Below are 13143 nucleotides of genomic sequence, written 5' to 3' on the forward strand. Positions count from 1 at the left end.
GGCATGGCCCTGGGTAAGTTTTCTATTCTTACAGCTTTTAGCCTGAAGACAGGCCCCAGGATGGTGGGGTGACTGAAATTTGGAGAGAAACCTGCACTCCCACTGGCTTGGAGAACTAGAGAATGGAAGGCAGGTTTCCACAGGAGCTGTAAGTCCTAGAAGGAGAAAACTAAATAGTGGGAGCCCCAAATGCTGTGCATAAATTCTGCCCAAATCTCTGCAGACCCAAAGCACCCAGGTGTGGGCAGATTCAAAACATCTTGTAGTTAGGGCTGACCGAACTGAGATTTGAGGAGCCGTAGTCCTCAGTGGCACCCACTCAGGTCAGACTCCATTTTCTCCAGAGAGAGAGCAAGGCAATTAGTCACTGAGCCCCTGCTGCATGGCCCTGACAGCCAACCACACTACCCAAGCTGATGGCAACTACTCAACATTCCCGCTGGAGGAGATGAGCTTTTCAGGGAGGAGAGGGTCAGCAGTGTCATGAAATGTTTTATTTCCACAGAATGACCAAATTTAAAGCAAATACTAAAGAAAGGCAAGTTGTGGGAGGATAAACCAAAAAGTGACATTTTACTGAATAGGCTCCAGACCACCACCCACCTTGGCTTCCTCAGGACAGGGACACGCATCATCAAAGCGCACACAGCAGGTGTAAAGGCCTTTGGTTCTAGAGTTAGGAGCCCAGTTAGACTCCGGGCTCTGACACTAACCTGGGGGAAAGTTACTTAACCTCTCTTCTCTTTAAAAATATTTATTGTTAAAAGTATTACATATGTCTCTCCCTTTCCCCCATTGACCTCTTCTAGCCTGCCACTGCCCTCCGCCTCACAGGCTTATTGAGAGGCTTAAGTAGGATAATGCATGAAAAGAACTTTGGCAGGAGTCACGGTGATCTTGATTAAAGCTGCTAAGACACCAATCTCCTCCCTACAAAGAGGACTTTCCCCCACATCCACTCTCCATTTGGCTCTGGTTACCCAGAGTGCTTTCTTCCTGCCTTGACATTCCCAACCTGTACCATCGTGAAAAAACAGACAAGGAAACCAAACCCATGCTTAAATCCTGGAGGGGGTTCCAATTTGCCCAGCAATTTCAATTTGTGCAAATGTTTGTTTAATACATATGTTTGTATGTGTTGAGTAGTTGTACTCAGTGTAGTTTCCTCACGTTTAAACTGGTTTCATGATTTCTAAAGTATCAGATTTATTTGCTTTTTAGCTTTCACACACTTCTTAGGAAGGATGCTTTAAATCGTAAAGTTATATACCCAGCTATCCTATGAGTGCGGAGAGAGGATAAAGCAGAGATTGAGTCTTGTGCTGTATTAAAAATGGTTTCAGCTGCAGCTATGCCTTTTGTTATGTACAACATTCATAGAGGTCATGTTACCTCTGGGGTGGAGAGGAAACAAATTTCATTAGAATTTACTTTCTTGAAGAGCTTTTAACACATAGCTCTTACTTTCTAAATGTCAAAGGCTGATGAAAATCATGCTATTGTTAAAAATATAAAGGTGTTGTGAATGTAGAGCAAACTAACTTCATGTAAGTCTAACTTTCCTAAACAATCCTGGAAAGCTTAGCTAGTGTTTCTTCATGCTTAAGTTAGGGAACTGGATACTAAACATTACAATTCTTAAAAATTTGTGCTTATAGAAGAACAATTATCACAATAACAAAACCTTAATTAGAAATTATATTCTAGCCAAGTAACTCTCCAAATTAAAAATGTCCCCTTTCTCCCCCTTTCAGAGTATGAAATAATTACGGGAGAATGCTAGAATCATACAGCAAACAGGTAGAAGAAAAACGTTGCATTCCATATTTTACCATCTACCATAAAAATTCAGGTCCATTATTCCTGGGAATGAAGCACATGTGGCAGGTGAGCCTGCAATGGGTGCTGGACTGGGAGTCCAGTTCAGCCTAGAACCTCAGGAGCTACGTCAGACCACTCCCCAATGATGCCACCTCAAACCCAGAGTTCAGCTTCACGCAAGTTTTCCCATAATAGGTGAGACCAAGCCACTCAATCTTCCGTATAACTTCTCTGTTCTATATACCGGACTAAGCCCTGCTATGAGTCCCAGGACTAAAGCAAGCTCACAATGTAATGAGACATGTAAAGAAATCATTATAATGTAATTTTTATGTGTTACATTAGAGATGTAAGAACTGTTCTAGAGACACAGAGAAGGGGGCAACTACCTGTCCGAAGGAACGAAGATCTCCTGGAAGTGATTAGAGTTGGGACTTGAAATCAGATCCCTAATGTTTATATCCTGAACCCCTAATTAACAGTAGAACTGCTTCACTGGGGACTAGCCACCCCAAAACTGAGTTACAGTGATCTAAGTCATAAGGGTTAGCCTTCTGAGAGGTCTACTGCTACTGTTTTCAGAATGATACTACACTATTTAGATTTCCCCACACTGAGGCAAAATTTGAACAACAGATTGGGGATAACTATGCTCACCTCTGGTTATTTTGGATAACAGATATTTTCCTTAAGCTAACTAGAGAAAGCCTACCTCAGAAATGGTGATACAAAGTTAAGTCTTTCTTCTAGCTGTGCCTTTTAGGATTCTCGACCTTGCTTATAGGTTAAATTAATTAAAATATAATTGACAAGAGACCCAGAGAAATAATTTGCAAAATATGGGTATAAAGGTATAAGAGTAAAATATTATTCTCCTCAGCTTCCTTATAAAGGCAATGTTCCCTCTGTATCTTTAATCAGTAACAATAGACTTATTAATAAGTTAATTCATTCAAAAATATTCTAGTTCTTATTTACGTATGTTAGGCACTATTCCAGGTGCTGGAAACACAGCAGTGAACAAAGCAGACCAAAAGCTCTCCCTTCATGGAGCTCGCATTTTAGTGGATGGGAAACTACATTTCTATTGCCCCTTCAAAATGGCCCACAGATGTGAGTAAAAAACCTTAAATTCCAGAACTCATTTACCATTATGGGAGAACAGATGAATGGTTCAAATATAAGGTAAGTTTTTACAGCTGATATTGGCAAGATGCCTGATAAATTCAATAAAAAGTTGGGCAGTGGTGATGAGCATTTTTTCATGTGTCTACTAGCCATCTGTATGTTCTCTTTGGAAAAGTGTCTATGCAGGTCCTTTGCAAAATGGATTATCTTCCTTTTGTTGAGTTGTATATGTTCTTCATATATTTTGGAAATTATCACCTGTATCATTGGCAAATATGTTCTCCCATACACTTGATTCCCTTTTCATTTTGTTGATTATTTATTTATTTATTTTGCTGTGCCAAATCTTTTTAGTTTGATGTAGTCCCATTTGTTTACTTTTCCCTTTGTTTCTGTTGCGCTAGGAGATGTACTGTGAAAATTCTGCTATGTAAGATGTCTAAGATTTTGTTGCCTATGTCTTCTTCTAAGATTTTTATTGTTTCATGACTTACATTTAAGTCTTTTTTCCATTTTGAGTTTATTCTTGTGTATAGTAGTATAGTAGTATATAGTATAGTAGTTTCACTTTTTTTGCATGTACCCATTCAATTTTCACAACACATTTATTGAAGAGACTGTCTTTATTCCATTATATGCTTTTGCCTCTTTTGTGAAATATTGACAACAAAGGTGTGGATTGATTTATGGAATCTCTGTTCTGTTCCATTGACCTATATGCCTATTCTTATGCCAGTCACAGCCTGTTTTGATTACAATGGCCTTGTAATATAGTTTGATATCTGATTTTGTGATCCCTTCAACTTTGTTCATCCTAAGATTGCTGTAGTTATTTGGGGTCTTTTTCGGTTCCATATAAATTTCCAAAATGTTTGTTCTGAATCTGTGAAATATGCCATTGGTATTTTAATAAGAATTGCATTGAAACTATAGACTGCTTTTGGTATTAAGGGCATGTTAATTCTTCTAATCCATGAACACAGTTTATGCTTCTACTTATTTGTATTTTCCTCTATTTCTTTCTTCAATGTCCTAAAGTTTCCCAAGTACAGGTCTTTTATCTCCTTCGTTAAATTTATTCTTGGGTAGGGTACCTTATTTCTTGGTTGCAATAGTAAATAAGATTGTTTTCTTAGTTTCTCTTTCTAATAGTTCATTATTGGTATATAAAAATGCCATCTATTTCTGGATATTGATTTTGTATCCTGCTACTTTGTCAAATTAATTTACTAGATCTAGTATTTTTTTGGTGGAGTCTTTAGGGATTTCTCTGTACAATATCATGTCATCAGAGAATAATGACCGTTTTACTTCCTCCTTTCTAATTTAGATGCCTTTTATTTCTTTTTCTTGTCTGATTACTGTAGCTAGGACTGCCAGTAGTATATTGAATAAGACTGGTGAAAGTGGACATCTCTGTCTTGTTCCTTATCTTAAGGAGATCACTTGTAGTTTTTGCCCATTGAGTCTCATGTTGGCTGTGTGTTTGTTATATATTGCCTTTATTACATTGAGATATGCTCCCACTATTCCCACTTTACTGTTTTTAGCATAAACATGTGCTGAATTTTATCAATCGCTTTTTCTGTATCTATTAATATAATCATGTGATTTTATATTTCATTTTGTTTATGTGATGTATCACATTTATTAACTTGCAAACATTGTACCAGCCTTGCATTCCTGGAATAAATCCTACTTGGTCATGGTGTATGATCTTTTTAATATACTGTTGTATTTGATTTGCTAATATTCTGTTGAAGATTTTAGCATCTATGTTCATCAGAGATATTGGCCTATAATTCTCTTTCTTTGTAGTGTCTTTATATGCTTTTGGAATTAGGATAATGCTCAATTATCAGAGATATGCAAATTAAAACTACAATGAGATATACTTCACAGCTCCCAGGATTGCTACTATCAATTAATCAACAAACAACTAGTGCTGGTGAGGCTGTGGAGAAAAGGGGACCCTGGTGCACTCTTGGTGGGAATGCAGACTGGAGCAGCCACTGTGGAAAACAAAGAACATATATGCATAGCCCATGGACACAGACAACAATGTGGTGCTGGCCAGAGAGATGGGGAATGGAGGCTGGATAGAGGTGGGTAAAGGAAGGGGAAAATGGGGGACATCTGTAATAGTGTCAACAATAAAAATAGTTAAAAAGAGATAAAGTTGGATGTTCATGTGTGGGGAGTTGTATATAAAATAGCTGCCACTGTTCATTGGTCCCCCAGTTGGTACGGAAGGCAGTTACAGAAACTCAGCATTGATTTTCTGCTGTCTCATTAACACTTGTTCGTATCCTTTTACTTCTACTTCTTATATAATCTTACCTTCAGATTGATTTGAGGGCTTCAAGCTCAAACTTGGGTTAAGGGTAAATGACAGTCCTATGCTGAACATCACTATCATTCTTTATGATGGGGAGGGTAAGAGATGGCTATGTGACTGGGAATTCAGATTAGATTAAGGGGAGATTTCTGTGGAAATCACTTAGTCTCGAATACTCATCAGTACCACATCCACGTAGGGCATCAGAGTCTCCTGGCCGTCATCATGGACAGCCTCCTTTTTTATAATAAGACTATTTAGGGGAACACACAGTGCAATGTGTTACAGTACAAGGGAGGCATTGAGGCACCTGCAGCACTGCCTCCTGCCTCTGGCTCTATAGTGGGCAGGAGGTTAAAGGGGAAAGAATAGTGACGACAGAAGGAACTACTGATTCTAAGTTAGTCACACACCTACTGCTGATTTTTAAAGTATCTTCAAAACATTCCCTTCAAAACACTTAGCAAATTCAAATGAAAAAATGCCTCATCTGGCTGAAGTCTGGGTCTTTGCCTTTGTGCAAACTTTGTTTCCAGGAATAAAAACTTTCACTGATAAAAGGCTCAATGAAGGAAGAGCAGCGACTCACCGCTCAGCTGCTGGGCCGCAGCCAGGCGGCTGGGCTTCAGGGTGAACTGGCACTGCATCTCCCGGGGCAGCTGCTCCATGAGGAAGGGCTCCTGGAGGCTGGAAGGGTTGGTGGAGTCCTTTGCCTCCTGTGTCAGGAGGGCAGTGTCTCGAAGATGGCTCATTTTGATTCCGTAGGGATACTCATGCCCTGCACAAAGGAAGATCTAAATGTGGACCTTATGCTGACTGGTGCTCCGAGCACGTGTGCTACATACTGGAATGGACTGCACTTTGCCCCTGGGACTTCTGGTATAAAGAGTCCTTTTGTTGACTGAATGATCACCATGCACATTCTTACAGCTGGAGACCACTGCATAATGCAGGTGGCCCTACCAAAGTAGTGCTAAGGGGTTGGGGGAGGGGGGAAAAGCTAATCTTTAAAGAGTATTTTACTTGGAATGCACAGATTGGTGTGTGAGTTGCACAATGTTGATGCTTTCTATGTTTCCATCTAAGAACACTTAACGGTATTCCAGTTTTTCATTGATGCTAACTATATCTGTAAATCTTCAGCAAATCCTTGATCTCTCTCACCCTCAAATCCATAACTTAATATACTTGTCTTACCCACACACAGTATTATAAGGATCAAATAAGTAAACTTCAGTGGTTAATATAACATAAATAATAAGGGAAAAATACTATGTGTTTCAAGCATCACTCATTACTATTATTCAACATGAGATGTCTCTCTGAAAAAGACATTTCATTACTTTTTATTAGTTATACAATCAGTTACTCAAGAGCAACAGCACAGGTTTGTTTGGTTCATGCTTCCCTCCCACTGCTGCTGTCTGGGCTTGGTGTTCATAGGCAACAATCAGAAGGGAGACTGCAGGGCATTAGAAACAGAAACAAGATGCAAAAAAAAGAACCTGTAAACTAGAAAAACGAAACCCTGGACATCTGGCTGAGGTATGAGGTTTTGCTCTTTAGTACTCTCAGTAATTGCATTTTGTTAACATAATCCTCAAGTACCACTGTGCTGTAGACTCAGTCTCTTTGAAGTACGGAGAGTAAGTTCTCTTCTATTCCTGATTTATCACTGAATGTGACTCAGTGAACACTTCCTTTCCCTTTGTATCTGGCATGGGCATACAATGTCAATATTCCATTAATATCACGGGCTCCAGGGATTAAAACAAACTCAGATTAGCTGAATCTACACTGGAGGTTTGCAAGGCACATTAAAATATATGAACTGCTGTTAAATAACAATCACATCCTAAGTTCCTTGGTTTTTTAGCAAGAGTTAGGGATAAAGCTTGAAGCTGTTTTAAGCCTGAAAGCTACCATTTACGTGGTATTTAATAAAATATATTAATTTAATTAAAACTAATTTTAAGTAATTATCTTATTTTTAAGCACAACTTTGTAATCGTTACTCAATGACTTTTAAAAAAATGATAACATTAAAAAAGAATCAGGAAATGATTACTTTATTTTCTCTCTGAAAATAATCTAAAACATTTGTAGAAGAGTTTGATTTAGTAGAAAAGTTGGATTTTAGATTACACAGGTCACTTGAAATATTTGAATTACACAATAGTTACCTCACAGGTAAATGAAAGAATTATATGAGATAATGCAAATGATGTTTTGAAAAATGGCTGACAGAAAGTAAGCATTTAAAAATTAAAAGAAATCATCATCATCATCATCACCGTAATAATCTCAAGATCTGTTACATATACTGTCCCTTATTTTAATTGCTCAATTTGTTAACCACATTGAATGAACTTAACTGATAAATTTTTTTTTAGTTAAATGATTTAAATAAGGTGAGGTGAACTATTTACCAATAATTCCTCAAAACAAACACAGAAATTTGGTTAGAGAAATAGCAACTGTAAGTATTAGGTAGCTGGTAAGCCAGTGAAGATTCTTTGGAATCTAAATAGGATAATCTCATTTTCTTTATGACATCTAGTCAAATTCTGTGAGATTAAGAGGCATGATTGGGTTCTGGATGGTCTTCTACAGAGCAACTTAATAGGTAGGAGCGTGAGTAGGAAATTTAAGAATCAAATGTAAAAACAAAAATATAGGAGAAAAGTAATACTAATACATATTGCTTTCTTGTAGAAAATAAAATGTTTTGGCAAGATAGTGCTGTAAAGTAAAAGAATAGAGGGAAATTTACACTTCTCTTCCTTACTATACTATTAGCTGCTTGAGTGAAGAGATATTATTTGTCTAGCACATAGAAAATGCTGGATAGATATTTATTAAAAGAATAAATGAATTTTATATGATATTTAATAGTATTCAAATTTTAGATCATATGACCAGATCCCTGAGACTTTTAGGATTATATTAAAACACAATCAATTCTATCTATCCTATCTTAGATCTTCACAGGAACTTACCAATAAGTGGATACGGTGCCTCTTCTTTGCCAGAATTGACCCATAACTGGTAATCTCTGTCAGAGCCCTTAGAAATAAGAGAATTAACAATTCTTCTTTTAAGTCTTGTGATTGAATGAAGACACATTTTTTTTTGGCATTTTTATGTTTTGCAACAAAAAAATGGAAACGATATAAATACCTTCAGATTCATGGGAGTGATTATAGTTTTTGAAGAAGACAGTGCTAATTCCTACAATCCTTCTCCCCTCTCTCCAATCTCCAACAAAGTATTCAGGAATCCTGCCCTCTTTTCCTAGGAATGGCTCAGAATCCAAGAGCTACAACGGAATTAGAACCTCACTCTTATGGGCAGCCCACAGAAGGTGCAGTCCCAAAGGAAGAGAAACTTCCTGGTTTTCTAAAAGACTAAGGTCTTCTTTAGAGTCCTGGCTTCAGCTATGACGTCTCAGAGAATATTTGATTTAATCTCCAAAATGCCCCTAAAAAGACAACCTTGTCATCCAGGAAGCCACAGACACTGTTGTGTCATGATGAAAAACTAAAATTCTCAAAGGCTGACTACGAGCTCAGTGCTTCTGAGCAGAAGACTGACCAAGAGGCTTTGAGGCGATAGGGAGCTGGCACAATCTATACTGGCTTTGTTTTGGGCAAGGAAATTCAGTTCTAGGGACAGAGAGGACAAGAATTCTGTCTAGAGAATGGACCCAGTGATGGGAAACAATGAAATTGTTCACTAGCAGAATTATAACCGAACTTCAAAGGAATAACACTAAATGATACAAACTGTGCTGTATCCTTTAGAAGAAGAAAAAAGCAAAAATGTTTAAAATGAAGCCAGCAAAGATTAGCAATACTAATATTCTTGCCTTTATCTTCTGATTAAAAATCATGGCCCTGCTCTGGCCTGATGTCTCAGTTGGTTGGAGCAACATCCTGTACATTAAAAGGCTGCAGGTTAAAAAAAAAAAAGGTTGTGTGTTTGACTCTCGGTCAGGGCACATAGTTAGGTTGTGGGTCCAACTGATGTTTCTTTCTCTCTAAAATTAATAAAAACCATGTCTTCTGGTGAGAAAAAAATTATGACCCTGACCTTATAATGAAGGTTAGTGGCTATGGAGAATATACACCCTTTCCCCTCCCCCAGTCTATTTTTCATTTTTTTCCTCACCCCCTAGTCAAGAAATTTTATCGTGAATAGAAAGAGAAATTTAATAAAAATCCTTTCTTCTTTGGGTAATGTCTGAAAAACACTGCAATCTTTTAGAAGTGTAAAAATTATTATACCAAATAGAAACACTTTTGGTCTGAGGAGATGGATCACTTTATCCAAAGGAAAAGCATAAATAAGAAAATGAGTCATGTCTTAATTAATCCTTTCCTTCCCCTTAAATTCATTCTCTTCCAAATCATAATTCTATAAGCTTAGCAGTCAATGCAGAGGTGCATTCTTTACTCAATGCATATAAACTTAATGGGGTGAGGCGATATGGAGGAGGGAATAGGGGGAATAAATGGTGATGGGCAGAGACTTGACTTGGGGTGATGAACACAAGATATAGTGTACAAATGAAAAAAATATAATTAGATTTACCATATATTATTACATTTAATTAAAATAAATCAGATTTCTTATCCTAAGTTTTGGTAGTCCTGAAGTTTTAAAGGCTTACTATGGCATTATGTAAAAGCAAATCTATAATATAATTAATAAGACTATGGCACACAGTGACCATATGACATATGTCAGCTCACAGTAACACTGTGTTTTCATAGAGGACCTCACTCAAGAAATGGTGTTGGTCAAGCGCATCCTTTAGTTTCCGTTCTTCTGAAAGTCACTCCCTTTAATAAAAGTATCCACTGAATGGTGTTTATATACTGGTAGGGAGGAGATGAGGAGAATTTTCCAATTCTTTTCCTCCTACCTCATCCTCAAATATTCCAATCTGCACCATTAGTCAAAACGTGTCTTTGCCCAATAAATCAGAAAGAAGCTAAAAGCAAAATAGGGGGAAATGTGGCATGCAGACTACAGTTCGTAAAATTCATGATCTAATTCAAAGCTTGTTTTTAAATTTACCAGTTCATTAGAGGTACCAGCCATCTCGTCCTTTGGACCTGCACGTTTCTAGCTATGTGTTCTTTATGTAAAAATTCTACTAAATAGCAAATCCTTCAGAATTCTTCACCCTAAGACTTACTGATTCTTGGGATAATAAGATTACTAGGTAATGGAAAAGAACCAGGAGAAGATATGGGGAAAGACTAGTCAGATAGTGACAAGTGGGAAAGGAGAAAGAGGTTGAAATTTTCTTATTAAGAATCTTATACCCCAAAACTCTCCTACTGTCTATGTATATAGCATATGCAATATAATACATATTATTTTATTAGCACTCTAAAATTAGTGTAAAATCTTATGCTTTTCAGTGTGCACAGGTTTTAAAATAGGAGTAGAAGAATAGCACCCAATATTAAGGTAATATTAAAGCTTTACTGTCCTTATTTTCTACATTTTTGGGGACAAAGTATGACTTTTGTATCTCTAGCAATCAGCTGTCTTATGATGAGAGAGATGATATCTACATGAACACTAGGCTTCAAAGTTTGTTGATTAGGTTATCCAGCAGAGTGACTTACAGTTATCCCTAGCATTGGGAGAGACATGTTGATAACTTCATTCGCTGTGTCTGAATTCGTTATTGTTATAGTTTTAGACTGTAGAAAAAAAATAAAGAATACAGCTATAAATAAAGGACTTAAAAACAGGAGAACAAATAATTATTGTCAAATGATTATGTCAAGGCAAATCTTGATTTCCAGCATTGACAGAATAAAGCACATGACTTAATCAGAAAACAACTCTTGCTTATAATTTACTTGCATTCCATTATATATTATGCCTTTAATAAAACATCTATTTATCTTAAGATAAAGAATATGTGGCTCACAAATCTAAGAGTGTAAGCAAGAAAGAAACAGAGTAAATGTATTTCAGAGAAAGTATATGGACCATCCTCCCAACCAAAAAGAATCAGTGAAGTTGGGCCCCTGTGTCATTTCCAGAATTGTATTTCCATAATGCAAAGTGTGATAAAAGAGGGAGAGAGCTGGATCACTTTCTATTTCTTCCTGAGTACTGTTTTCACAGTGTGAATTTTATTTATTTGCATGGTAAATAGTCAGTTTAGGTAAAATCAGAAAAATAACTGTTTATTAAAGACATTTACAGTTTAGAATTTTTAAAAACCATTATTTATTGAGCACTTGCTATATATATGTCAGGCATTGTGGCTATTGAGATTTTCATTGTTGCAATCTGTAGAGGCCTTAAAACCAATGAGACTAGCAGAGAGGACTGAAATTTTAGAAAGCTTAATTTTGTTACCAACTCTGCCTTTAAATAGGTTTATCTATAATAGCTCTGTGCTAAACTAATTGAAAAACTACTGCTTAAAAACAGAAAGACAGTTTGCAACAAACAAGAAGAGTAACAAGATTCTGAGATAGCTATAGTGTTAACTGAATTCCATGACATTGTTTAAGACAATTTAATACTATATAAAAAGAAATATTTACTATTTTATGGTCAGATAAATCAGGAATTAAGGCAGTGTTCCTCTATGAATCACGACATGACAAATTGCCTCTTAAGTTTGTTTTTTTGTTGATTTCAAATTGTGCTCTACGTAGGTCCAAGGATTATGCAAATGTGCTTCAGAATCTAACAGGGAGGGCTCAGAACACCCAACCCAAGTGTTTGTCTTTGACCAGAGTGGCAAAGATGTTTTATATATTGGGCTTTAACTTGAGATATAATTTCATGAAAGGCTTCTTTTAAAAAAAAAAAAAGTTTGTAAATCCCTCCATTTAATTTAAAGAAACTCTTATGAAGTGAGGAATCTATCCTGAAATACTAATAATTACTCCCAAGGTGGCTGGTTTCTAAGAGAATTCTTCTCAATATTAGGCACATATGTTCAAGACAGTAATTATAGGATGCGTATTTTTCTGTGCATGCCTTTCTGGTAGACAAAACAAATGAATCACACCAGATAGTGCTCTCTGGCTAGTAAACAAAAACAACAGACAAAACTGAAAACCTGGCTATGTTTTTCCACATCAGCAGAATTCACCGACTGGTTATATAACTAAAGGCGAAGGATAAAGAATGCTTCCCATACACGCACTCCTCGTTGGGGAATCTCTCTAGGAGCAGGGCTCCCTGAAAGGAGACCCCTGCCAGGAAGCAACCTCAGACAGCAAAGGAGTGTGTGTCATATCCTTGATTTAACCGGGACATTAGTGATGAAGCCTCAGCACCCAGACACCTTGCGTGTCTTCTCTTCCAAATGACAGTGACCACCAGTCCTTTCTCAAGCACACTTTTCCATACACTGAAAGGGTTAAAAAAAAGTTCAAGGGATTTTCCATGAAAATCCTGAATGTAACCAATTGCCACAACTGAATCAAAACCAGAAGAAAAAGAGTGATGGTTTTATATATTTATTTATTTGTTGCTATTTTGCTATAGGAGATCTCTGTAGTATTTATACATAAAAATCTGAGTATTTCCCTCAAGCAGTAACACCTAGCACTCAGGTCAGAACATTTACATAACTTTTGCTCTTGTCCCAAACACAACTGTTTGTATTACATATTTTTCCACACACAAAATGATTCTGTGTGATCTAGAGCTGCTGTGAAGTATGGCAAGTTACCATTTTGTTCATCATTGATAACGTCTTAACGTGTGTACTATGCTGCAGTCTTCAAATTACACATAATAACTAGAATTAACTAGACTTAGTTTTTATTTGACCAATATGATAAAAACTGTGTGATAGAAATGTG

The 13143-nt window shown here is 36.8% G+C and overlaps 1 protein-coding gene across 1 annotated transcript in view; it reads right to left on the minus strand.

Annotated features, from left to right (window-relative positions):
- The window catches only part of ARHGAP20 (Rho GTPase activating protein 20), an 89140-nt gene that overhangs the window by 12579 nt on the left and 63418 nt on the right, over positions 1–13143 (minus strand). The window contains exons 7-9 of the mRNA XM_054725359.1: positions 10930–11007; positions 8287–8353; positions 5877–6065 (exon numbers count right to left, since the gene is read on the minus strand). Coding sequence (XP_054581334.1) covers positions 5877–6065; positions 8287–8353; positions 10930–11007 — 334 coding nt within the window. The remainder of the gene's footprint in view (positions 1–5876; positions 6066–8286; positions 8354–10929; positions 11008–13143) is intronic.

The sequence above is a fragment of the Eptesicus fuscus genome, chromosome 13, assembly GCF_027574615.1.
Source record: "Eptesicus fuscus isolate TK198812 chromosome 13, DD_ASM_mEF_20220401, whole genome shotgun sequence".
Lineage (NCBI taxonomy): Eukaryota > Metazoa > Chordata > Mammalia > Chiroptera > Vespertilionidae > Eptesicus > Eptesicus fuscus.